Consider the following 27,925-nt stretch of genomic DNA (forward strand, 5'->3'; position numbering starts at 1 on the left):
TCTTTAATCAGCCATGGAAGGCGCCTTCGACCAGGCAATTCTAGTCGTTGCAGAAAATGATAAAGTTTTATCGTTGCCCTTGTTGGAGGCGCCTCCCAACCCTATGGAAGGCGTCTTCAGCTTGCGGATAAGATTTTTTAGGGGCTATAAAAAGACCCCTAGACCTAGGAAAGATATAACAACTTCTGTATTCATTTCCTAACAATAGTCTGAGCTATTAATGAGTGTAAGAGGCTTCTCCGTCTTCACCGAAGGAGACTTTTTAAGAGCTTTCATTTGTCTTGGATTAACAACTGCCTAGGTTATAACCAAGTAAATTCTGGTGCCTCTTTCTTTAGTTTCCTATTGTTTAATTTTATTTGTTATTGTTGCTAACCTGAGTTGAAAGATCGAGAAGGTGTTTGTTTTAGTGTTTCAGACAATTCAACTCTCTCCAGCCAGCCTACCCAGTCCAACAACCGAGGCAACCCTTATAGCTGAATTCCTTCCTAAGGACACAGAAAGCTCATTCTAGATTAGCATCGATGAAGGGGGGGAGTCTTCGGAAGAAAGTAACTCTACAGGGGGAGCATTAGAAGTCAACAAGGTAAGTCACGTACGGTCTCTACCTCCTGACCAAATGTTTAAACTTATAAAAATATTATCAAAAGATACTTGCAAATTAGAAATTAAAAATTATTAACAGAGAATAATGAGTTAAAAGGAACTCTAGCAACAACTTGTCGATTAGAGGATTTCGATAAAATAAAAATAGAAAATGAAATGTTAAAGGAACAAATACAAACTTTAAAAGTTTCTGCATGTTCAAAATTCTCTACTTCAAGTTTTAGAAATTATAATAGACTAAATTAGAAATTTAAATATCACAATGGACAAATTAGAAAATTGTCAAGAAAGCATGTATCTAAAAAATTTCTTGTTAATTCAGTAGAAAGAAATCTATTTTGGATTCCAAAATCATGCTTGTATTAATTTTTTTTTTTTGCAATTGAATTTCTTTAACTACTAAATTCCTTTTGAGTTTAATTATTATTCGAAATTAATTTGGTCCTAATTTTTTTTTTTTGAGAAAGTGGAACTCAATACTAACTAAGAATATTTTTCTAAAATTTTTTTTGAGTTATTTAAATATTTTTTTTAAAAAAGGAATTTTTGAAATCTTGAAAATGTATTTTCTTCTGTCAAAATGTATGCTCTATTTTTTTAGGAAATATTTCAAGATTTCTAAAATTATCTTAAGGCTTTCACTTTCTATTTTTTTTTGGAGTATTCTTTTTGACTTGTGTTTAAGATTCATAATTTTTTCCCCAAGTCATTTTAACTTGATAAATTCAAAGTTTTTTTTAAACTAAAAACTTTCTTATTTTTAAAAAATTATCCTTAAATTTTTTTTTTTGTAACCCATTTTTTATGTGATTAAAGGGAGAGAAGGGAAGATTAAGTTTAAGGGGAGATAACTTAACTTTCATTTCAAATTTTTGTATTTAATTGCAAATTATTATCTTTACTTTATGATTGGTTTATCCTAACTTAACTTTGGTTACTCACATCAAAAAAGGGGAGATTGTTGATACCCCAAAGTAGTTTTGATGTGATCAAACAAGTTAGGTTATGTCATATTGTGTTTAACTCTGTGTCTAAGTGTGTAGGAACTTAGGAGCATAGGATATCAAGCAAAAGACGCATCTAGCGAGAAGGACGGCACGGGAGAGAGTCAACGGGCTCGGTGCGTCTGAGGGATGAGGTACTGCGGAAGAGTACACCGTCGGACGAGAAGGGAGCGTGCGATGTTTCCGAGGGACGAGAAGCCAAGAGCGGAAGATTGCTCGAGGAGCAAAAGACGTAGCTAGCAAGAAGGACAACATGGGAGAGAGCCGACGAGCTCGGTGCATCCGAGGGACAAAAAGCTGTGGAAGAGTACGCATGTGGACGAGAAGGAAGCACACGGCGATTCTGAGGGACGAGAAGCCGGAGCGGAAGCTTGGTCGAGAAGGGCGGAAGTTGGTTCGGGTGAGCCTTATTCCGGATGGCCGGAATCACCCAAGTGAGCGGAGCCGGAGCGAAAGACTCGGACCGAAGCAAGTGGAGTTAAAGTTGAAGGCCCGGAGAGAAAGTCAACAAAAGGTTGACTTTCACCTTTGGGGCGCCCGAAACCATTCCGGACAACCGGAGCAGTCTAGGGTGCCCGGAACCCAAAACTTAGTCAAATTCAACGTGGCGCGTACTGTTACATCGGGGATAAAATATTATCTCATTCCAAGCACCTAAAACACTTCCAGGCGTTCCGAGCAAGGCTATATAAGCAACCTTACTCCAGAAGCTAACAAGAACGAGAAATATTCAAACAATACTTGTGCGCTTTTACTTTTATGTTTAGCTTCGTCTTTCTATGCGTTCATTGCTAAAATGAGGTTTCTCCGTCTGAAGGAGATTTTTAGTGGACTTTAATTTTCTTGGATTAACAATCTTCTCGGTTGTAACTATGTAAATTCTCAATGTCTCTTTCCTTTTATTTTCTTTATTATTCTTTTATGCAATTATTTATTTTAATTAAATTATAAGTTCAAGAAAAATTTATTTGCTTGATTTGTACAAGAGTTATTCATCTCCTCCTTAGCCGACCGCCGAGGATCCGACCAATTCATCTTTATCACGGGCAATTAGAGGGAAAAAAAAAAGTCTAACTCAATTCATTGACAAAAAAAACTTTTGTTTACCAGAAAATATAATTAGTTTTTATCTTTTCCCCGAGGAAAAAAAAAATAAAAGTTCGAAAACAAACCGTGCTCAGTGGTGATTTATTAGATGCTAATAATTAGTGTCTGAAATTTTCAACTCTTTAAATATAATGTCTAAATTAGCGAATGAATTTTTATTCAGTTACTAAATATTAAATATTAGTATATTAATTTAACCATTAAAATTATATTCCATCGTTACTTTGGTCGCTAACTCGATTGCTAAATTTGTGACCAATTTAAATTTATATTTAAAGATTGATTTTATTTCAGTTACTAAATTTAAAGATCTAATTTAAAATTTAGATGAGTCAAGAGGTGGAGAGCCGGAGAAAAGGTTATAGGTAGTATAAGTATAATGTTATACTTGCTACAGTTGAGAAGTATAGTAATTTTAATTACATGGACAAACTAAAAAATAAAAACAAATATAGCAATTCTTTGTTATGTAGCTCTTTTCTCTTAATATGCCAAATATTTTAGTGTTTTTTATTTCATTTGAAATGATAATAATTATATAAATTTAAAATTCTAGAATTTTAACACGGTGTTAACGGAGAGGTATTTTTTTCATTGAGTTTTTTCTTTCATATTTTTAAAATTTGAAATTGAAAATTGAAAGAGTAGAGTATATAAATCAGAAATCAACAACAAATAATAATAATAATATTTGTTATTAATATATTAATTTATTTATCTATATATCTCCCTTGTATCTCGATATATTTAGGGAGGATATGGGCCGGGCTTTTGGTCTACCAGCCCTAGTCTGATTATTGACTGAATAGCTTCCCCTCCCGACGTCCATCGAACACCGCAGCCGTCGTGGTCAAGAGGAGACTTCCGAGTCGACCGACCTCCTTCTCCCTGTAGATCGAGGGCCGCCGGCGACGGACTATCGAGCTCGGCTGCGGGATGGGCGGAGGAAGGAGGAGGATAATGGAGTGGGCGGGGCGGGCGGAGCACCTGGGCGGGATCCCGCGGGCGCTGACGATCTTGGCCGTGGGAGCCTTCGCAAAGACCGTCACTTGCTTCCTCAACTCCACCTCCGTACACAACCCTCAAACACTCATCCGCCTCGTCAAGTCCCGCCCTACCGGCGTGCCCCTCCTCACCGTCAGCAACCACATGTCAACGTCAGTCTTTCTCTCTCATTTTACTTGCTCGCTCCAACTGAGCTCGATGGAAAAATAATTTGCTAGGATTTATAGAGCAATAGTATTCTATGCATCTCAATATGATATAATGCATCTCTAGAGGAGTGATGATACAATAATGGAAAATGCATATTCAATAAGAAATTATGCTTCTAGGATAGTAAAATGATTAGATGCCCAGCCATGAACATTGTGATAACCAATAACAACACTCTAGAACAAGAGGAGAAATTAATACGGGGCTTTGCAGTCAAAATGGTCGGAACAAGAATTAGTTTATCAGGTTATTTACCCTATATTATTGGTTTGTTAAGATCAGTTTTAAGAATATTTTCCCATGATTGATCTCGCCATGAGGTCATGTCTTCACTAATACAAAAGATCATTTTGTTTACTTAGTTCGGGTTTCCTGTCACCATCTGACTTGAGTGGTATAATTATAGGATTGTGGTTTTCATTAAACATGATAAGAAGAGACCCTGATAGTTTGTAGTTAAGGAAATTATGCTTAATATTAAATTTTACATGGAGATTCACAATCTAGACAAATTGTTCTGCAAGTGGAGCTGTCTTACAACACACTAATTTTTGGTTATCGTAATTTTTCCCCATGTACTATCTTTGTCATCTGCCTCTTTAAGGTAAGTAACTTGAGCTCTTTTCTGATTCAACATATGTAATCAGAATCTCTCCTGTCTCAGCCAGTAGTATTAACTATTAAATGAATCTGAATATTTGTTCTGATATCTGAGCAAAAACTTTCACATCAAAAGGTTTATGGATCAAGTACATTGTGATTACACATGACAATGAGTAGAGGTTCATTATTCTTGTGATTCCTGTATTCTCGTTATTGATTTGTCACATTATTTTCTTGTTGAACAAATCAACAATATAGTTTATGTACACCATTTTTTTTCTCAAAAGTGATAGTATTTTTTTTTTTTCTAATTTCTTTTGCATCATATATCAGATTGGATGACCCACTTATATGGGGTTTTAAGGGTTTCCCAACTATGGATGCAAAACTTGCAAGGTGGGTTCTGGCAGCAGAGGACATATGCTTCAAAAATAAACTTCTCTCTTACATGTTTCGCATTGGTAAAGCTTGTTCCACTTTGTAGTAGTATTTAGTTATAGTTTTTCGTACATCAACATTTCACTATTCAGCTGCTATCATGTAAGTTGTATAATTCTCTTTACATGCATAAATAACAAATCGTATTAGAGAGATCCTCTCTCTATATAAGAGGAAGTATGCATTATCCGAGTAACAACTCAGATAACTCTATTTATCAAAAGAATTAATGGTTTGTTTTTAAAACTTTCTACTTCCTTAGATTAATGTTCTTTCTCCTCCCTGTTTCACAGATTGATTTTCTTACACAAGTCCCATTATGACAAGAAATTTAATTGACATTAAATTTTACTCTGCAGGCATTTCTCTAAGGTTAAAATAAGATGCTCTATAATATTATTTCACTTTCATATCAACCATATTGGTGGATGTCTTTGCATGTATTTTAATTATCCATTGGAAAATAATGAGAGTTTAATTCACAGGAAAATGCATCCCAATAAACAGGGGTGGAGGAATTTATCAAGAACATATGAATGAAGCTCTTGAAGTGTTAAGTCATGGAGGTTGGGTATGGTTCACTACTTTGTAATATTGATTTCGTCATATCTATCTTTTCCTTTAAGGAGTACCTGGCTCAAGTTTTCCTGATGGTATTATTATGTTTTAACAGTTGCATACATTTCCTGAAGGAAAAGTGTCCCAACTTAGTGCTCCTATTAAGCGTCTGAAATGGGGAACTGCTAGTCTCATTGTTCGTGCACCAGTCACCCCTATTGTTTTACCTATTGTTCACTCTGGTTTTGAGAAGGTATTGTTCATGCTCTATTACCTTCTTGAATTATTGCAAACCTCATTATTTTTGCATAGATGCTATTACTACTAATGTAACATTACATATAATTTAATTTAGGGATAACAACGATATTGTCTACTCCAAGTAATCCGGATTAATATTACTTTTTGATGAATGGTTCAGTATATTAATTATTTCTCGCATATAAGTCTAACTAAATCTTTGGTTCAACACGTAATAATGAGACTGACTATTCAGATGATTTTCTAAATCAGTTTATTCGAGCCTCATATTATTTTCTCCATTTTCAAAAATCGAACTTACAGGTCATGCCAGAGAAATCATTCTTTGGAAGGCGGCCCCCAGTACCTCTATGTAACAAAAGCATCAAGATTGTAGTTGGTGAACCAATCGAGTTCGACCTAGGAAGGTTAAAGCAGGAGGCTAGGAAAGCTACTCAAGATGCACCTTTCCATAGTTTAGGATGGCCAAAAACTTCTGCAGATGGCCTGGGTGAAATCCCGCAGCGATGGTTATACAATAAGATATCCGATAGGATTCAAGGAGTGATGGAGAAGTTACGGACCATTAAACTCCAGGCTATAGAAAACTCAGGATAATAAAATTTTCACCATATGTGACTGGAAACTAAATTAAGTTCCAGATTTAGGATCTCTCATATCAATCCATATTCTTTTAAATGCTATATGTATAAACATTCATATTTCCTCATTTTTGTCTATTTTTCTTAGACATTCAATCAATATCCTGGAGTTTCTATTTTACAATTCTTTGCAATTGCTTTAATGAACCTACCTTGTTGACTAAATCATTCATAACAAAATGACAAGCTTCTGAGACATCTTCTCTGCCTTCTGGGAACATTAGCACATGCCCTGCAAGCATCATCAATTCATCCATTCAGAATGAGTATGACAAAGGGAGGAGCCCACCAGCCACTCAGGTGCTTCACTATCTGTACAATTGAACCCCATTCCTTATTGCATGAATCATGCATGTGCATGTGTGTGAAACATGAAGAAAACAGTCTAGGCACATGCAGTGTCTTAATCGTGGATTTCTTCCTGATGCCATACATGTATTTCAGTTTAAGGAAATCTCTGATTATTGAATAATTTCCTCTCGATTGAAATTTCTTTTCTTCCAAGTGATCTTTGATGAGGTAATGTCATTAATGAGGAAGTGGCTTTTTTCTTAAATATCTTTTCTGAGCAATTTTGAGGAAATGTTGGCAGGTTTAAAAGGAGGTAGCTGGCTGTTGTTTCTTTCTCCAAGCTCAAGTTCTGGGTATCCATCACTCAAAATAGTCATGGAAAGTAATTGCTCACTAGCCACCATCAGTGTCATGCGGGAGGAGCTAACTTCATGCTTTTGGAGTTTATCTCAAGTAATCTCTCAACTACTGGATTAAATACTCCATTGTTGAAATAAATTCTTTGGCTTTACACAAACGTCTTAAGATATATATTTTTTATCTGCTATATCTTCCTTGCTTCTAAAGCCCACAGATGCTGAAAGAGAAACTGCTTTAGGAGTAGAAATAATAGTTGTGTTTGTTTCTCTGTCTTAAAAATTAACGGTGAAATAATTATTCTATTGTCTATAAATTTTTGTTGAACAAATAATTTTGTGTTGTATTGCAACAGTAGATCCTTTATTTTATTTCAAAATAACTATATCTTATCTATTTTTATTTTAAAATGAATATGTTGGACAAAACAACCTGAACAGATGATCTCATGCTACCAGCAGCGGTTGGTTTCTGATAGGTGTGAATGCTGCACAGTGTTGATAGAATGGGTTGATCGGCCGAGTCGTACGAGCGGATGCAGCAGATCAGAAAGGCCGATCGGGCAGAAAGGTTGATTGAGAGGACAGACAGACCTGGTGAGAGGCAGGCCGGACGATCTGGTGTCGGGCGGGCAGACAAGCAGGTCGGGCGAAGCAGACCGACTGAGCGAGAGGCAAACTAGGCAGACAGGTCGGGCGAAGCATATCGGCCGAGCGAGAGGTAGACTGGGCGGACAGACAGGTTTGGCGAAAGGCAGATCGGGCAAACAGAGAGGTTGGCTGGGCGGATAAAGAAATCGACCGAGAAAATTGACCGAGACGTGCGACTAACACAGTTTTCTTGAAACATATTTGCCCCACCTTCGACAGTGTTTCGAGGTTTACTCGGGTCGTCTATTTTTCATGATAGAATGGTTGATCATGATTCCACCAAGCACTGTTAATTGTTCCACTTTGACAAATTTTGTCTCAATCGATCTGGCATTCGACGTGCACTGGTCGTGCCCGCACACGAGTCAACATGGTTCAATGCAAATCTGAGCTCTGGATTTGTACCCCTTGCGCATCCACGCGTGAAAGAGAGTCTCTCCCCATGTATTTGTTCACATCCTCAATGCATGAGAATCAATATAAACCAACCAACATATCATAAAACTCTCAATGTGGGACTAAAGTCTTGTTCACCGTGAAATTTTTTTCCTCTTCTATCTCTTCTCCATTCACATCATTTATATTCAACAGAATATATTTAATGTCATGTAATTCTTCAAAAATGTACATAATAGATTAGCAAAATAGATAGACTAGACTTGACGATCATGAATGAATGAATTTAGTCATGTGGGTGTCGATGAGTAGGTTGAGTAGATTGAGAAAGGGGATTGTGACCCGGAGAGAAACAATGATGAGCATCTGGACTTGGTTTAATAGATCAGTCACACAGTTTAGAAAAATCGCATGAGATAGACAAATTAGAAAAAATATTTACAAATTATAATTATTTTATGGATCTGATTTATTTGTTAAGAATAATTATTTTATTTTTGTCTGTGAATCAAATTTACAACAGTTTTTTTTTTTTTAAACTCATGTCTCATTCAACCCCGGCCTCATTCTTATAATCCAATTAATTTTAAGACGACTATTCATCCCTATAAATTTCTTATCAGCCTCTAAAGATAAATGACGGAAGTTTACAGTAAATCTGTGGTAATTTATTTTTTTTACTGTCCATAAAAGTTCTTTCTTTCTCAGTTGTTAATAAATGACTGTGACATGATCTGGTACCACACTGGGAATCATTTATGAACTCTCCTGTAGGATGATCATACCACAAAATTCGCATTATTTTATCTTTGATCATCAATGTCTAGATTCCGAATAATATAAAATATTTGTTCTTTCGGGCGATCTAATGATTAACGGTTAACGTATGAGATATTATTATAATGAGATTTGAGGTTTAAATCTCGATAAAGTCGAGATAAATATCTTCTTTACGTGTTAGTCACTTTTTCAAAAGCTAGTAATCGTTCGTGATTTGTCTCCTCCGTGTTGATCCTGAGACGGATTGACAGGGGCGTTGGGGGCGAGCGTATTCGCCTTTTGTTACCGAATAATATAAAATATTAATATTTGAATTTAAATTTAAATTTGAATAATATAAATGATATTTAAATTTTATTTAAAATTCTAAAATACAAAAAATTATGACTTAAACTTATTCAAAATAAAATTCGAGGCAGGTTCGAATTGTTCGTGTATAATTAAATTATAAGTTTAAAATGACTTAAATTTAAATTTGGTTCAAATTATTTAAATTTAAATTTTAACATACTTAAATTAAAATTATGTAAAATAATCATAATTCGATTTGAATTTGACTCGTGAGTAGGGCTGTAAACAAGCCGAGCCGAGCCGAACTTAAAATGAATCAAGCTTTTGAAATGAGTGTTCAAGCTTGGCTTGGTTTATTTTTGATGAGCTTGAGCTTGTTTGAAGCTTGACTTGAGCTTGGTTCGTTTAGATGTTATCGAGCTCTCAATTCAAGCTTGGCTTGAGCTTGGTTCGAGCTTGGTTTGTTTAGATATTATCGAGCTCTCAATTCAAGCTTGTTTGATTGTTTAAAACTTTCAATTGTTTGATTGGTTATTGAGCTTGATAATTTAAATTTATTTATTTTATTTTATTATTTATTTAGTATATTGAAAAGAATTTTATTATTGAATATGGTTCATGAACATTGTTCATAAACGTTGTTCACGAACGTTGTTCATGAACGTAAACGAGCTGAACACATATGTATTCAAGCTTGTTTGTTTAGCTTAACGAGCTGTTCAAGCTTGTTTGTTTAGTTAATCTTGTGCATATTGAACGAACATAAACAAGCTTTTACCAAGCCGAACGCCAAGCTTGTTCACGAACGCTTGGTTCATTTATAGCCCTACTCGTGAGTAACTCATTAATAATCTAACAAAATATTAATAATCTAACAAAATATCATATATGTGAATACTGTTTGAAAAAAAATATTGTACCGTTTGATTCGAATTTGATAATTTTAAATATGAATTAAATATTTTTAAAGTTGGCTCGAAAAATTCAAGAATAAGTTCGATTCATTTGCACCACTAGTAGATTTACATATATTCAACTTGTAAACATAGTAAACTCTATGGAAATGGGCTAAAGACAAAATGATTTTTTTAAAAATAATTTAAGTACATTGGTTTTCAATCCAACTAGTTCTAGAGGTACATCAGCTATCAAGTAAATTTGGAAGCATGAGCGACTACTCTTCCCATAGCCAACGTTCCAGATTTTCCAAATCTTTAACGGAAAATGCTTTGAATCAAAATTCACATATTTGAGAAATTATTTGAGCACTTTATCACTATGACAATTTGTTACAAATTAATTCTGTAATTTATTACTTCACATAATTTAAAGACGGCCGGTAAAAGACACCTTCGCAATGACCTTTGCTGTTAAAAAGGGACACAGTATGAACTTTTTGTCATTTGGGTGAAAGCCTTTTCAGATTTCAATAAAGATTTTTGCAATTTTTTTGTCCAATTATTGACATTGAGGAATAATAGTTGGATTCCACATGCAGTTTGTCTTTTATGTCAGGAATAATAATAATAATAATAATAATAATAATAATAATAAGTCGTGTGATGGATTGCAAGAAAAGACACTCAAGCAAGCATAAGTTATCTGACTGAGTAGTGACCGGCCATGGCCGGACACTGATGCAATGTTTTGGTGTATTCCATGGTCGTGTAAGGCATTAGTTTACTGGGCCGTCTGGTTCAATCAGAATTGATTTTGACCGGACCGGTTCAAGGTTTAATGTCGGCAGTTACTCCTATTTTTTTGAAAATTATGCCTTACCATACCAACTTAAAGATTAGTGGGTTGGATGTGGACATGTATTCCATTATATTTGCTTGTGAATTAGGACACAATGATTAGAGAAGTTGTTTATATTTTTTTTCACACCCTAATCTTCTCTTTATTTGCCATTTGCCATTTGCATTAGGTGGAAATAGGTTGAAGGGATTCTTCTATTTTTTTTTACCCCTAAATCTCTCTATATTGTGCCATTTACCCATTGATATATGTTTTTTCTTTGACCCGGTGTGAAATCTAATTGTCATGAGCATGTAAAGCTGTCAGATAGTCGACTCGTCATCTAGATAAGTTGGAAAATCTCTAACCTAGTTCAAGTCAAGGTAATTGCAAGTTAAGTGAATCAGTCCATCAAATTTTTTTAAAATCTCTAGGCCAATCTGAGTTCGCCACGAGATATGCAATCCGCACCGGTAGACCCATTTAGAATTATTTTTAAATGGATTAATAAAATTTTAATTTAACTTGCTTAAATTTTTTCACGGGGCTATATCAATCGGGGCGGATCAATTCAAATTATGACCCTTGTTATCATTCTCTTATTTTGATAATTATATATTTTTGCATTGTAATTTTTTGATGTCCTTAACCTTCTTATATCAAATCTGGATATTATCATTTGTGCCCCTCAAAACTATGATGCAGTGAAAAGATGTTCAATTATTAACCAAATACCTATCAACTATGCCACAACGCGTATGGTTATTTTTTTTAATTTTTTGATATTGTCATTCGCATCTAAAATTATTTTATGTCTAGAATTTCTTTTTCTTTCAATTTTATCACCCTTAATCATTTCATTTGATTTTAGAATACTACTTTATTATCTTCCTAACTTAAACTTTCCTTATCCATTCAAATTTTAAGTTGATTTATAAGAAAAATCAAATTACTAAATACTTTCTAATATTTTTTAATTGACACCATATATTCAATTATTCAAACGGATTAATTTTAAGATTGATCAATTTAATTTTACAAAAAATTTCTACAGACTATCAAGATAGATTGGGAGGTGTTTGTGGTGTTCTATCAAATTCATTTTCTCAAGTCCGCTACCTATTAGACGGAGACTTTTCTACAATTCACCGTAACTAAATCTCAATCCTAAATTTATGGCATATGTACTTAGAGATCTAACTACTATACCATAATTTTGGAGGCTATTAAGGTGACGTTTGATTAAATGAGCGGAATGACTATTGATATGAGTTTGATAGTAAGGTGGAATGAAAATGAGAATGAGAATAGAAATGAAACCCATATAGTTATATGAGTTTGGTTGATTCCCATAAATTTAGAAATCATTCCTAAATTCTCATTCCAAAATCCACAATCCAAACACTATCTTTTACTATCATTCTATTCCCTCATTTTTAAACTCATCAACCAAACACCCCCTAAATAGTTTCTCATGTACTGTAATCCAAATGATTTACACCTTAATTATTAAAATTTTATTTTTGAATAGCTTAGGGTCTTATTCGAAAAAGACGAACATAAAATATTCATTATATAAAAAAATAAAATAAAATTTACTCAATTAATTAATTTTTGGCTTAGGAAAAAAAAAATGAAAAAAAAAAGAAAGCGACCTTTGCCTTCAAGTCTCTCATTTGCTTCTTCTTCTCTCTCTTCCTCTATTTTTCTGTGATTTCTTTAATCCTCGTGACCCGCGACGTCTTCCCTTTTGGCTACTTCGAATCCGGCCTCCCTCTTTAATGCCGTCCGATTAGATCTCGACATCTCGTCACGGAGGAGACCAGAAAAGCGGAACCCAACGCTGGCAGCAGCGGCGGCGGCGGCGGAGGCAGCAGCCGACGAGGAAGAAGGAGAGCAGATTGTGTTGCTCGCTGCTGTCGGTGAATAGGGTTTGATTTCTTTATTTGCTCTCTCGCCCGCTCATTGTGCGGGTGGGGCATTCGACTTCGTGCCGACCACATTTGGGCCTGGATTTCGTCTTCTCGGTTTCCAAGGCGGTGACTTCGTTGCCTGATCTCTCATTTTCGTTCCGACCACAAGTTCCCACCTCTCGATCTGTTTCTCCTCTTCTGGAGGCGTCCAGTGTAAGCTCAGGGCTTGTTGTTGTTCGAGCTGATGCTTTCTCTAGATTTCGGCTGTATTTGTGTGGCTAATCGCAGTGATTTTGCAGAGTGAAACAAATCTCGTGCTATAATCTCTCTTGTGGTTACCAGAAGATTCCTCCTTTCAGCAACAAGCGTTTATATGAATCCTTCCGGGACTTCATCTAAAGACTTCTTTTTTCTGGTCGGCAGGATTAATGTAGCATGAAGTTTGTTGTTCTTTAGAATCATCTCCGCTTCTGTTGGAAGGTAGAAAATTAGCGAGCTGAATCAACGGCAGGTGGTGCACAAGGAGGAAATGGCTATTGATAATCCCTCTGCAACAATACAAGTTACTAGACCAAGCCAATCGTCCTTTAGCTCCAGCAGTGACAATATGACACCTTTGCACGTCTCTGCTGCCAGCGTAAATGGGGATGGTTATGACAGTGATGGATCCTATTTTGCTCCTCCGTGAGTTGATACCTCCTCTTATTTTTTCATACAACACGAGAATCAGAACAAAAACTTAATTCTCTCAAATTTTTTTTTATAGTTTTTTCTTAATAATTTCAGCTCGGACTCCTTGTGTCATCATACCAGCTGCAAAGAAAACTTAATTTAACAACATTCAGGATTCGCTTATTGTTTGAAGTTCTGAATGCTTGTTTACAAATTATGGGTGGGAGTGGGCTATACCAATCTACAAGTTTCCTCACCACATTGATACAAAGATTTTTTTTTTCTCCATCTTCTATGAAGAATAATTTGTCCAAGATGAAACAAGTGGTCCAATTATTTTTTTTTATAGCTATTTTCTCATCTTTGAACCCATAACTTCAATTGATAGGGTGTTTGACTCTCTTACCATATGTACCTTTTTGTGGTAATAATCCAATTGTTAACTTTGGTATATTTTAGTAACTTGCTAGAATCAATGATGAAAAAAATGTTATATTTGTAGCTACAACTCAGTTTCAATCATTAGCTCTCATTGCTTGCTAAATTATGATAACTTACAAAATCTGACTGTGTTGTATATCATATACCTTATCCAACATGAGATGTTCACTGATTTTTCGGCCTCATTCTCACACTCAGCTCTGCAATAAGATTTGTAGTTCTACAAGGTCTGTATAAATTGGTCGTCTGAATTTTCAGTTGAACTCCTTGAAGGAATTATTGTGCAACATAGCAGTTGATCTATCTCAGTCAAATATAGGGCTGTTCTGCCTAGCAAATCTCATTCGTAAATTAAGCAAACATTGTTGCTCATTTATTTATTTTTCATTGTCACTCAATTCACATTTTTGCATTTATTGTATTTTATAAATTCATACATCTGAAGCCTCTAGTAAAGCTGCTTAGCTTCCAGCTTTCCATATGCTTGTTTCCTGATGCGTTTGCTTTTGTTTTTGCAGCACACCTACAACTTTATCAATGGCTCTACCTGCCGAGCTTGCTGGGGCTATATCTTTAATCGATAGGTTCCAGGTATGCATAGCAATCTTCACCAACTCTATCATTTTAAGAACAGGTGTTCCATAATCCTTGACTGTTTTAACATTTTGTTGTTTTGTGCACTGCTGCTTAATTTTTTTGTTTGAGGAATTCTTTGTTATGTAAGATTGTGTTGGTCCTGGTAGCGGTCGGCTAGAGGGGGAAGAATAGCCCTGCAATAAAAAATGAACCTTCCTTGAACTTTTATAACGTAATTAAATCTAACACTTGCATAAACGGAATTAAGAAATTAGATAAACGAAAAGAGGCACAATCGATTTACTTGGTTACAACCGGGGAGGTTGTTAATCCAAGGAAGTTAAAAGCGTATTAAACTCTCCTTCAGGTGGAAAAAGCGCGGAGGCGCCTTCAACTTCCATTAAAGGCGCCTCCAGCAACGCTTACAGTCATGTTATGCTCTTTTGCATCTCTGATCGCTTGAGTGATTTCGACCAATCGGAATTGGGCTCACCCGAATCCTTTTTTTTTTTTTTGGCCTTCTCCTCGAGCAGACTTTCGCTCCAGCTTCTTGTCCCTCGGACCGCCGCGCGCGTCTTTCTCGTCCGTCGATGTACTCTTCCGCAGCACCTCGTCCCTCAGACCCACCGAGCCTGTCGGCTCTCTCTCGTGCTGTCCTTCTCGCTAACCGCATCTTCTACTCAACTTCCTGTACTCTTAAGCTCTTGCATACTTAGACACAGGGTTAAACACCAACAGGACCTAACCTGACTTGGTTGATCACATCAAAACTACCATGGGGTACTAACAATCTCCGCCTTTTTGATGTGATCAAACCCAAGTTAAGTTAGAGTAATTAAAAAAATTTCTAATTTTTGCAAAAAAATTTGTAAGTAAGAAATTATTTTTAAGTAAAATTTGCTAGAAAAATTTTACAAAAATTTTTTTTACCAAACCTTTTTGCAAAAAATTTTTTTGCAAGTACCCTCTATACTTGTTCTTCCCTACTCTCCCTTTTGATCACATTAAAACTGGGATTCATTTAAAAGTCTAAGAGTAAAAATAATAAAATCAGTGAAAAAATTTTCTAACTATTTTAAAAAGATAAGAATTAACTAAAAAAATATTTAATTAGTTTTTATAGAAAATTAAGGCATTTTTATAACTTCTAAATGCTTAACAATTAGTCAATTAAATACTTATTTCAAAAATTGACTTCTGGCGACCCATTAGGTCTTCATGAATATTGGAACAACAACCACTTTCTAGATAAAACCTCTTAAAAAATTTAATATTTAATTTTCTATGAAAGACATAATTTAAAAACATTCAATTTAAACATGATTTTGGAACCCAATATAAGTTTCTTTCTATTGGGTTAATTAAAAATTTCTTAGGTATGTATTTTTGTGAAATTTTCCTAATATGGCCCTTATGGTATTTAAGGTACCAATTCAATCCACTATATTTTCTAATATATTGAATATTTGAGCATGCACGATTTTTCAATTTTTCTATTTCATTTTTCAAGCTTTTATTTTTATTTTTTATTTTTTATTTTATCAAATTCTTCTAATCGACAAGATTTAGCTAGAGTTGATTCCAATTCTTTAATTTCTTTTTCTAGTTTACAACAATTTTTTGTTAATAGTTTTATAAACTGAAATAACTTATCAGGAGTAAGAGACCGTACCTGACTTACCTTATTAATCCCGTAATCCGAAGCTCCCCCTGAAGTACTGCTTTCTTCCGATGTCGCTCCCCCTTCATCGATGCTTTCAATGCTCATTTCGGACGAGCTTGTTTCGTCTCCTTCTTCTTGGTGACTTGCCACTAGCGCAAGTTCGGCGATGACTTCAATTTTCGATTCGGACGATGTTTCGTCCCACGTCGCTTTCATATTCTTGTACTTGTTCGCTTGGGTCGGCTTCTTGTTCTTGCTCTTGTCCTTGTCTTTCAATTTAGGACAGTTATCTTTCATATGCCCTTCTTCATTGTAGTAGTTGTATCTTATCCTTCTTTTTCTACCCTGTACTTGATTAAATCTTTTAGTTTTAAATAACTTTTTAAATTTATGTACAATCGGTGCTGTTTCATTATCATCGAGAGAAGATTCTGAATCTTGTTCGTCCGTCTTTGCCTTTAAGGCAATGTTATGCTCCTTCTTCGGACCTGCACATCTCATTTCATGGACTTCAAAAGTTGAAAATAATTTTTCTAAAATAATTGAATCTAGATCCGTAAATATAATAAGCATCTACTAATGATGCTCATTTTGTATTTCTAGGAAATGCGTTAAGAGCGTACCTTAGCGAATCTCGGTTACTTACCTTTTCTCCGAGATTCGTGAGTCCAGTGATGAGCTCCTTGATCCTTTGGTGAAGGTGTGCAACGGTTTCGCCTTCTTCCAGTTTGATGTTGCTGATCTGGTTTTTGAGCAGATCTCGTCTCGCGAGTTTCGCCTCCGAGGTTCCTTCGTGTAGTTCCAAGAATTTCTCTCAGAGCTCTTTTGCAGATTCATAGGCTCCGATCCGGTTGACTTTTTATGGCAGTAAGACGTTTAGCACCGTTTGCCACGAAATCGGCCTGCTCCTTTTTGGTCTAGTGGTATTTTTCTTTACCTTCGGTTGCTCCAAAATCAAATTTCATTATTAAAAGCAAATCGAAATCAGTTTTGAAAAATAACTCCGTCTTCTTCCAGTTGGCGAAATCCCCCTCGAACTTCGGTGGGTAGATGCTTGATCCGGTCATCTCGTATGCTTCGTTCGACAGTTAGTCCTCATGAAGCGAACCTCTCTCTGATACTACTTGGTGGTCCTGGTAGTGGCCGGCTAGAGGGGGAGAATAACCTTGCAATAAAAAATGAACCTTCCTCGAACTTTTATAGCGTAATTAAATCTAACACTTGCATAAACGGAATTAAGAAATTAGATAAAGGAAAAGAGGCACAATCGATTTATACTTGGTTACAACCGGGGATGTTGTTAATCTAAGGAAGTTAAAAGCATACTAAAACTCTCATTCAGACGGAGAAGCCTCTTTACAGCAATTTGCACACTCAATTATAGAACAGAACTCAAGAAGATTCAATTACAAGTGTTGTGTTCTATTACCTAGGTCCTAGGTAATTTTATAACACTTGGAAAATCTTATCCTGGGCTGAAAAGCGTCTTCCATAGGACTGGAAGGCTCCTCCAGCAAGGCGCTAGTGGATAAAGGTTTATCCACTGCCAACGGCAAAATCTGTCTAGTTGAAGGCACTTTCCATAGGGTTGGAAGGCGTCTTCATACTGTTCATAGAAGGTGCCTTCCAGACAGAAGGCGCGGAGGCGCCTTCAACTTCCTTTGAAGGTGCCTCCAGCAGCGCTTACAGTGACGTTATCCTCTTTTGCCACTCCGACCACCTGGGTGATTTCGGCCAACCGAAATAGGGCTCACCCGAACCTTTTTTCCGGCCTTCTCCTCGAGCAGGCTTCCGCTCCAGTTTCTCGTCCCTCGAATCGCCGCGTGCGTCCTTCTCATCCGTCGGTGTACTCTTCCACAGCACTTCGTCCTTCAGATACACCGAGCCCGTCGGCTCTCTCCCTGCTGTCCTTCTCGCTAGTTGCGTTTTCCGCTTGACTTCATGTGCTCCTAAGCTCCTGCACACTTAGTTTAAACACCAACAGGACTTAACCTGACTTGGTTTATCACATCAAAACTACCACGGGATACCAACATATTGTGCTCACTGTTTTCAAAATTATCAAGGAGTTGTTTCCATTGGGGCAATGAATGATCTGTTTTCTTTATCCCATAGGCATTTCATTGGGAGCAAGGAAAATACATTACATTTCAATCATTTGTGTATCAACCAGTCAACTTGTTTAATAATATGCTTAACATGGTCCAAAGAGTAGGCATTGTGGTATTTGTGCTTGAGAGTTTAATCTTCATATCATTGCTCCTGCAACTACATATATGGTCAATTTGTTTGGCGTTAACATTAGATAATATCATCACATTTCATAAATATTATAGTGATATATCTAACATTCTATCTGCAACTAGTTGGACCATTTAACTTGATAATTGTTTCCTTTTGACAATCATTTTGACTATATCAGTATCAAAGTTTGTATTGTAAATTGTTTGGGTGAATTTTGGATCATGAATTGTAAGGTTCAAATAAAATTATTAAATATATTGAAAAAGAATTCTACTTTGTTTGTAATTATTTTGATATTGTAAAATATGCAACTAATATGATAATTTATTTAGTAAAACAAGCTGATGTTGATCCATAACAAGTATGTATAGGATTATTTTTTATAATGGTGACAATGGATAATTTATTGCCCATTTAATCCGTGTAAGATTTGAAATGAAACGAACAAAAGAAATTTTATCTTTGAATGCTTTTGATATAGAAAAATCATCAATTGGTTGGACTCTTACTATCAATTGAGTCTTGAAAGCATCAATACAATTGAAGAGAAAAAAAGAGGCAGGCAACAACAATGCAACTGAACAAGAGACATGGAAGATAACTATGACATAATTATATAATTTACCAATAGTTTCACTCTCATTGTCATTTTGTATATCCATGTGAGATGACTTGTTCTCATTCGTTATTAGGTGTTTGAGTCTAGGCTGTTGTCAACTTTGTGTCTCTAGTGACAAGATCTACTTCACGTCACCTTTGACTCTGAGATTCCACTCTTCTTTTACTTTAATCATAGAACATAAGATTCATCTCTACTCTCAAATTTATAAGAATTTTGATTCAATTTTGAATATATTGGGTTTGATTTATTGCCTTATTGAGTTATAAATACTTTTAACTGGTTGGATTTAACTTCCGTCGGATTCATATGAAATTAAATTCATAAGGAATCACTCAATGAAACCAAATCATCATAGTGAAAAACTATAAGATAATATCATTTTAATCAAATGACAACTTTAGTCTACATTAATGGAACAATTAATACAATTTACACAGGAGCTTTTTGTACTTGGCATGCATGTTATTGGTCACTTTAAATTCTCTCTCACAATATGATATGTGGTTCTCTTGTTATTTGCACTTAATTTACTTGTCTCTCCTCAGTATCTTATATTTTACCTTCCTTTTTAGGTTGAGGGATTTGTGCGATCCATGCAGAAACAGATCCAATCTGCTGGAAAACGTGGGTTTTTCTCCAAAAAATCTGTAGGTCCTCAAGTTCGTAAAAAGTTCACGTTGGAAGATATGCTTTGTTTTCAAAAGGTGAAGCTTAGCTGAGCAACATAAGCTTAGACATAAAAAGAAACATTCTCCTCGGAACTTATTTTGATATGCTAAATTATGGTATGGCAGGATCCAATACCTACTTCGCTCCTCAAAATAAGCAGTGACCTGGTGAGCCGTTCTGTGAAGTTATTCCAGATGATCTTAAAGTACATGGGAATTGATTCTTCTGATAAAATAATGCCATTGAGTGTTGAAGAAAGTGTAGACCTTGTTGCAAAAATCTATAAGCATACTCTGAAGCGTTCTGAACTTCGAGATGAACTTTTCGTCCAGATTTCAAAGCAAACTCGTAATAATCCTGATAGGTATCTGATATAAGCTCGTTAAAGATAAATACATGTTGAAATATATGATTGAGTTTTCAGATAATCTTGATAGGGACAAAGGAATTCTGATAATGTTGAAATGTTCATTGTTGCAGCAAGTCTCTAGAAAAAGCTTGGGAGCTTATGTACATATGTGCTTCTGCCATGCCACCAAGCAAGGATATTGGAGCATACTTATCAGAATATGTTCATTATGTGGCTCATGGGTTGAACTATGAGCCTACCATACAAACCCTTGCTTTGAATACATTGAATGCATTGAAATGTTCTGTAAAGGCTGGACCTAGATTAGCCATACCTGCACGCCAGGAGATTGAAGCTCTGTTGACCGGCAAAAAGCTTACAACAATAGTATTTTTTCTAGATGAAACTTTTGAAGAAATTACTTATGACATGGCAACAACTGTTGCTGATGCTGTAGAGGTAATAAAGGATTCTTATCTTCTTTTCCATTTGGGGATTTTACACCATTCATTAATTATTTTTCAATCACACTTAACAATGCATACAAAGATTTCCTCTTGTTTCTGTTGTTTTATAAGCATGTTACATCTTTAGTATGTTAGAAATATCAAACAATAATTCAATTTAGTGTCGACAGAAGACACAATTGAAAGTTAGATTATTTCTAAATCTGAATGAGGACTAAATTCATTTTTTCTAACAAGGACACACTATATTAGCAGTGTGACTGAGTGAATGAATGAATAAATAAATGTATAAAGAGCCATTGAATTACTAGTCATTCAACCGATTGAGTTGTGGAATCGACAATCGACTTAATTATGGCTAGGGAAGCATGTCTCAAGTTAATTATGTGAAGTTGGTCCCCTCGGATGGGTCTAGTGGCTAACGCATGAGGTGTTGCCTCAAAGTTAATTATGTGAAGTGCTCTTGGCTTTGGCTAATTGTTGTGATATTTGGTTTTCATATGTACCTGAAATATCTATATTATTTATTAATACGTGTTGTTAAAAGTTGAAACATTCTTCTTGTAGGAACTTGCTGCAATTATCAAACTATCAGTTTATTCCAGTTTCAGTCTATTCGAGTGCCGAAAAGTTGTCAATGGTTCAAAATCTTCTGATACTGGAAATGGTAACTATTTCTTTAAAAAGATTTGAGTAATGCAAAAACTTTAGTTATTAAATACAAACAATTATGTCTGCTATTTTGATCATAACTCCATTGATCAATCTTGTTATGCATGTAGAGGAATACTTGGCTTTAGATGATAACAAGTATATTGGCGATTTATTGGCTGAATTCAAGGCAGCTAAGGATCGTAGTAAAGGAGAGATTTTGCATTGCAAACTTATCTTCAAGAAACGATTATTCCGTGAATCAGATGAAGCTGTAGCTGACCCAATGTTTGTACAATTGTCGTATGTACAGGTATATCATCTTGATTGAAAATTGTTTGCAACTTCAATAGTGATATTAATGTTATTTATGTTCCAGTTACAACACGATTATATGCTTGGAAATTATCCTGTTGGAAGAGATGATGCTGCTCAGCTGTCCGCCTTACAAATTTTGGTTGAGATTGGGTGTATTGAGCACCCTGATTCATCTATGTAAGTGTTTCATAGCTCACTATTGAAAACATATATAGTTTTTTTTGTCAATCAAAGGTTGGTAGTAGATTTTCTTCTAAGTTGATAATGGTTTTGCAGTGAGTGGATATCACTTTTTGAAAGATTTCTTCCTAGACAAATTGCTATTACACGTTCGATGCGAGAGTGGGAGCTTGACATCATATCTCGCTATCGATCCATGGTAACGCACACCTTTCACTTAGACATTGTTCTCATTTGTCTTTCTTTCCTATTTCCCCAGGCTAGAAATTGGCATCATTTTTGAGTGGAAGTTGTTATGAAAATGTTGTATAACCCTGTGGAATTTCAAATATGTTGCTCTAGTATTATTCTTCATCTATAAACTAATGGATAAGGATTGATATTATTTGTTTAAGACACTTTATTTAATGTGATATACATTTATTTTCATGTTCCTCTATATGATCACGCATAGCATATACCAAGAAATGTTTCTGTGTTTACCATTTGTTGATTTTTGACTTGATTGTAAACCAAATAACACGCTTCAATATTCTTATAAAAGACCTTTGCAAAACATTCTTTTACTAATATTCACCATAACCATTCATTGCTTATTTATATTTGTGCTTTCTGGCAGGAGCACTTGTCAAAAGATGATGCTAAACAACAGTTCCTTAGAATCTTGAGAACTCTTCCTTATGGGAATTCTGTTTTCTTCAGTGTACGGAAGATAGATGATCCTATAGGCCTGCTACCTGGACGAATTATTTTAGGAATTAATAAGCGAGGGGTTAGTTTAAACATATTGTGGGTTATGTTTCTACTTTTTTGGGGCTCATCTACTTTAATTTGGCGGATTTAATGAATCAATTGCTCCTTATGTTTTAGGTTCATTTTTTCCGTCCAGTGCCAAAGGAGTACTTGCACTCTGCAGAATTAAGAGATATTATGCAGTTTGGTAGTAGCAATACTGCAGTATTTTTCAAGATGAGGGTTGCTGGTGTTCTCCACATTTTTCAGTTTGAAACTAAACAGGTTTTGGTGTATAAATCATTTTTCCCACTAATTTTGTTTGCGTTACTTGTGGGCTCTCTCTATTCTTCGTATTTAATATTTTTTCTGAAAATGTTAAATTTCATATATAACATTTGTTTTTTAGGGTGAGGAAATATGTGTAGCGCTTCAGACACATATAAATGATGTGATGCTTCGTCGATATGCAAAAGCCCGCTCAGCTACTGTTGGAGCTGTTCAGGGTGATTTTTCTCATTCTGGTAAAGCACCATCCTTAGATATGCACGAAAAGCGCATTCAAGAGTTGTCCAAATCAAATGAAGAATCACAAAAGAATGTTGATAGAGTAAGTAGTCCATTTGATCATATGTTTTCATTTGATCTATTTTATCATAAATGGTTTGTCCAGATGATGATTTCTATTAATAGTATTGAATCCACTTCTGTATTCCAATGGTACCATTCTCTTCTATAGCTTGGTACAAGCTTATTGCATAATGTAAGTTATACATGCTCTGCCTCTACCATGCATCATTCTGATCAAATATATCAAAACTGATGCAAGAACACTGCACTTATTATGCCCCCCTTGCATAAAATAAAATTTTTACATTAATTACTTCTTTAACCTTGTCAACTACTAGTCACATGCTAGGCATCTTTAAAATCAAATTTTGGTACATCTACGAGTTGATTCGTTAGAACATATAAAACCAACTTTAAGATGGTGCACAAATCTCCATTGTCCTTTGGTATAAGATCACATCTCGAAGATTGTATTCAAATTTGTTCTTTAGAAAAAAAAAGGTTAGTGAAGTTGTTCATTAGAAAAATCTCTGATCATGATTTAGCATGTGTTGCTGATGTTTAATTTGGATAACAAGTCATTATAGTGACCAAGCAACAAAGTTCTCGAAGTACATAAACATTCTTTTCTTACAACATTTTCCTTTTGAATTTGTTAAAAAAAAAACCTTTTTTGTGAATTGATTTTTGTTAAGGAATGATCTCCTTGCTCTGCACCAACAGTTGTTACAAGAGTTGCATTCAAGAGAGAAACAACAATTAGAGATGCAGGAGGAATTAGAAATGCTTAAAGAATCATTGAAGTCAGAGAGGCAACATCTAAGAGATCTAACTTGTGATTATGAAAAACTCAAACCATTATTTGATGAAAAAGATTCTGCATTGCAGGTAATCCCTTGTGAATAGATAGATATTGCTACTTTTTTCTTCTAATTGATGTTAATTGTGGAATCACTGGTCCTGTCATTCACATGTGTATCCATAGTCTTCATTGGTGGATAAAAGTAGTTTGGAGGCTGAACTAGCAAGAATGAGAATTAAAGAGCATTCTCAAGTTCAATACAATCATGAAGAATGTGTTGATACCAAGGTATGTAAAGTCAATTATGAGATTTATTTGGTTCTCATTCTTAATTTCCATTGGTTATTTTATCACTTGAAACAAACATTTATTTTGAATGTTACAACTTGGGTCATTTATTCCATATGCTCTTTACAAAGATGTTGAAAAAAACACAAGAGGATTTAAAAGCATGCATTAAGGAGTTGCATGGATCAAAAGAAAACTATAACAGTTTGCTGAAGGAGAAATCTTTGCTTGAACAAAAGATCCAAAACCTTATGGAAAAGAACAGTGATGAGGTATTGATCCATTATTCATATGCTTTCTTTTCTTCAAATTATGTTCAATTTTACTATGCATGATCTTGTAGCCAGTAGCCAATTTTGACATTCTGAGATGCACAACTATCCTAATTTCATTTTTCACTTGTCTTCTTGCTATAAGATAATATTTAACTTAATTTTCATTGACAACAGAAGAATGATCTAGAAAAAAAATTCACAGAGGAGAAAAGGATACTCAAGATACATATTAAAGAATTGGAGCAAAAATTACAAAGTGCCATACACGATGTGAATATTGCTAATGCCACTATCACCATAAGAAACTCAGAGGTAGATGAATTACAAAATAATTTAAGAGAGCTGGAAGAATTGCGAGAATTCAAAGAGGTATTGTCTATCTCATATTATTCTATAATTAGTTTCTTATAAAAAAATTAATCTAGCATATGCCATGGAGACATGGTTTTCACTAGAAAAATCTAATGCATTATGTTCCACATTTTATTGTGATAGGATATTGATCGGAAGAATGAACAAACTGCTTCCATTTTAAAGAGACAAGGAGCACAAATCATTGAGTTAGAAGCACTTTACAAGGAAGAGCAAATTTTACGGAAGAGATATTATAATACGATTGAAGGTTTTATTAAAATTGAAATTTGACTATGATTTTGTTACTATTTGCATAGTTTAATTGTACCGTCTCACAATGATAAATTATTCCTTAATTGTTAACTTAACAGATATGAAAGGGAAGATAAGAGTGTATTGTCGTTTGCGCCCTTTAAATGAGAAGGAGAATATTGAAGGGGAAAAGGCTATAGTTTCTGCTCCTGATGAGTTTACATTGGCACATCCTTGGAAGGATGAAAAATCGAAACAACATATCTATGATCGTGTGTTTGACGAAAGTGCATCTCAGGATGTAGTTTTTGAAGATACAAAGGTGACATATTCTTTAATGTTAAATATGTTCTGCTAAATAGATTTATCCTTAATGAGGGACAATTGTATGGACATGTTTTGTTTCTCATCCGTTTTACTCTTTTTATGTAATTTTTCTTGCATTTCATGTATTAAATATTCTGTAATCAATGTGCAGTATTTGGTGCAATCTGCTGTTGATGGGTACAATGTTTGCATATTTGCATATGGTCAAACTGGGTCTGGAAAAACATACACGATCTACGGTTCTGAAAGCAATCCTGGGCTTACTCCAAGAGCAACTGCCGAACTTTTTAGAGTCATAAAGCATGATAGCAACAAATACTCTTTTGCCTTAAAGGTGCGTTCAAAACTGAAGAAATGCAAATTTTGCTTTTGTTATAGTTGTAACATTTTTAACAACTACGTAAATTGAATTCAATTCAAGAAATTGAATTTGAGCTGTTTGTACAATTGAAATATTATTTAAGACTTTGGTCATTTCTCATCAGAAGTTCAATTCTTGGTTGCATGTTGTGACCGCTAAACTTGTGATTATTAGTACTTGAAACTTTAAAAAATTGGATAAACAATGACATTTTTAAAAGTTTGATTTTGAAACTTTAGGCTATGATTTTTTTTATTTATTATTATTTGAGCATTTCTCTCTTGGTTTGTCTTGATATTTGACAAAAAAAAAATTGTTGTTATTTCAGGCTTATATGGTTGAACTGTATCAGGATACTCTGGTGGATCTATTGTTACCTAAAAATGCAAAGCGCTTGAAGTTAGAAATAAAAAAGGATTCAAAGGTACCATTTTTCTTCTGTCTTTGATGTCAGAGTTTTGGTAGAAGCATTTAGGTTTTATATACTCTGTTCTCCTGTTTGATTAGACATTTCAATCAAAGCTCCATCTGGCATCCACTATTAATAGTATTTTGTAGACTATCTATAATGTTGTTTTCACTTGCAAACAAACACAACCATGATTTCTGAAAAAAATTTATTCTTCAGATCGAGCCTACTGAAATTTATGGGTTTTCACTCTGCAGGGTTTGGTCTCAATTGAGAATGTGACAATATTGCAAATTTCTAACTTTGATGAACTAAAGGCTATTATCTCAAGAGGATCAGATAAACGACATACTGCTGGGACACAAATGAACGATGAAAGTTCCAGATCACATCTAATACTATCAATTATTATTGAAAGTACCAATCTTCAAACTCAATCTCTTGCTAGAGGAAAGGTACCCAGATTTCTTCTTTTATGATCTATTTCTCACTATGTTTCATTATAGAAATTCATTTATTGATCACATTAGTGTTATTGGATAAGTGAATATAAAGGATTTGTCCCACAAACTAGTATTAGACATATCTTTAAAAGCTATAAAAACACCAAATGCTTAGCTGGAGAAGAAACAAAATCTCACTTCCATCTGTTTACACTATATTTGAATTTAGCTTCTCTCAGTTCTTATTGCTACTCAATTCTGTTGCCCCTTGTTAATTTTCCCTCCTCAATTTACAGCTTAGTTTTGTGGATCTTGCTGGTTCAGAAAGGGTTAAGAAGTCTGGTTCTTCAGGAAATCAATTGAAAGAAGCGCAAAGTATCAACAAGTCTCTCTCAGCTCTTGCAGATGTGATTGGTGCTTTATGTTCGGATGGACAACATATACCATACAGAAACCATAAACTCACAATGCTTATGAGTGATTCCCTCGGCGGCAATGCAAAGACTTTGATGTTTGTGAATGTATCTCCAGCAGAATCAAACTTGGATGAGAGCTATAACTCTTTAACGTGCGTATGCCATTTTCTTTCATTTGAGAAACATTTATAATGTGCAACCTATGTTTCTGTCAAACACGACATTCTCTAATCTTTGTTTGATTGTGTTTTCCAGGTATGCATCGAGGGTTCGATCAATAGTGAATGAACCGAGCAAGAACGTCTCCTCGAAAGAGGTTGCGCGTTTGAAAAAGCTGGTGACTTATTGGAAAGAACAAGCAGGAAAGCGAGGGGACGACGAAGAACTAGAGGAGATTCAAGAAGAGCGAAATTCGAAAGACAAATCTGAAGGTGGTGGTCGGCTTTTCACTTAAAATGTAACATGTCTCCCCCATTGCTTCAGTTTTCCCTACAGCACAGTTAAAATGTTCTACAAAGTCGATGTACAGCCAAAAGACTACACTAGTTAGATCTCAATTATAAGAGAAGAGATGATACTGCCCTTCTTTTCAAGTCAGAAAATATCAGTTAGAAAAACCGTAAAAATATGATATGTTATGTAACAAGTTGTTAGGCGAGTTAGATTTAAAAGACATTTGAGTTCATATGTCAATAGAACACTAGTTTAAGGTACAAATGAGCATGCCGTTTCCGAGCTGTTTGAGCTGTTCAGTCCAAGTTCGACTTGAGCTTGGAGTTAACTGAGTTCGAGTCGGCTCGTTTAACATTCAAGTTGATCTCGAGCTCACTTAATATTGGTTTGAGTTCGGTATATATAATATATTATTTTTATTTATTTATGTAAATATCGAATAATTTAGTATCATGTAAGTATTAGGTAAAATTTTAAAATTTAGAAGTTTATTTTAAAGGAATCAAACCGTTATTATTTCTTGATTTATAACATAAAAAAATT

The 27,925-nt window shown here is 34.8% G+C and overlaps 2 protein-coding genes across 10 annotated transcripts; both read left to right on the forward strand.

The window, feature by feature from the left end:
- The first annotated feature begins 3,483 nt into the window (after positions 1-3,483).
- LOC122035084 (N-acylphosphatidylethanolamine synthase-like) lies at positions 3,484-8,150 on the forward strand. Of its 9 annotated transcripts, none has more exons than XR_006126887.1 (6): positions 3,484-3,874; positions 4,869-4,996; positions 5,459-5,544; positions 5,647-5,784; positions 6,621-7,177; positions 7,522-8,150. XR_006126887.1 is itself a non-coding variant. In XM_042594467.1 (6 exons), exons 1-6 carry the CDS (start codon positions 3,654-3,656, stop codon positions 7,039-7,041), a joined length of 702 nt encoding a protein of 233 aa, XP_042450401.1. In that variant the 5' UTR covers positions 3,484-3,653; the 3' UTR covers positions 7,042-7,235. The 9 variants fall into 9 exon arrangements, 4 of the variants coding, with proteins under 4 accessions (XP_042450401.1, XP_042450399.1, XP_042450400.1 ...); XR_006126888.1 differs by having other exon boundaries at positions 7,540-8,150; XR_006126885.1 differs by having other exon boundaries at positions 7,543-8,150.
- Positions 8,151-12,634: 4,484 nt separating this feature from the next.
- LOC122033475 (kinesin-like protein KIN-14I) lies at positions 12,635-27,646 on the forward strand. Its single transcript, XM_042592502.1, has 24 exons — positions 12,635-13,061; positions 13,148-13,532; positions 14,480-14,552; positions 19,639-19,770; positions 19,861-20,099; positions 20,216-20,543; positions 21,119-21,218; positions 21,334-21,515; positions 21,582-21,697; positions 21,797-21,899; positions 22,320-22,472; positions 22,571-22,717; positions 22,842-23,042; positions 23,726-23,890; positions 23,988-24,092; positions 24,224-24,364; positions 24,542-24,736; positions 24,863-24,989; positions 25,093-25,295; positions 25,452-25,634; positions 25,990-26,085; positions 26,328-26,525; positions 26,810-27,081; positions 27,185-27,646. Exons 2-24 carry the CDS (start codon positions 13,378-13,380, stop codon positions 27,381-27,383), a joined length of 3,813 nt encoding a protein of 1,270 aa, XP_042448436.1. The 5' UTR covers positions 12,635-13,061; positions 13,148-13,377; the 3' UTR covers positions 27,384-27,646.
- Positions 27,647-27,925: the final 279 nt, after the last annotated feature.

Source organism: Zingiber officinale, chromosome 11B (assembly GCF_018446385.1).
Source record: "Zingiber officinale cultivar Zhangliang chromosome 11B, Zo_v1.1, whole genome shotgun sequence".
Taxonomy (NCBI): Eukaryota; Viridiplantae; Streptophyta; class Magnoliopsida; order Zingiberales; family Zingiberaceae; genus Zingiber; species Zingiber officinale.

Excerpts from the sequence above, each read along its gene's own strand:
- LOC122033475 (XM_042592502.1), top strand. The coding sequence starts at position 13,378 with ATGGCTATTGATAATCCCTCTGCAACAATACAAGTTACTAGACCAAGC. Across the intron at positions 21,219-21,333 it reads ATCTTCTGATACTGGAAATG|AGGAATACTTGGCTTTAGAT; the intron begins GTAACTATTTCT and ends TTATGCATGTAG. Across the intron at positions 27,082-27,184 it reads GAGAGCTATAACTCTTTAAC|GTATGCATCGAGGGTTCGAT; the intron begins GTGCGTATGCCA and ends TGTGTTTTCCAG.
- LOC122035084 (XM_042594465.1), top strand. The coding sequence starts at position 3,654 with ATGGGCGGAGGAAGGAGGAGGATAATGGAGTGGGCGGGGCGGGCGGAG. Across the intron at positions 4,997-5,458 it reads CTCTTACATGTTTCGCATTG|GAAAATGCATCCCAATAAAC; the intron begins GTAAAGCTTGTT and ends TTTAATTCACAG. Across the intron at positions 5,545-5,646 it reads TGTTAAGTCATGGAGGTTGG|TTGCATACATTTCCTGAAGG; the intron begins GTATGGTTCACT and ends ATGTTTTAACAG.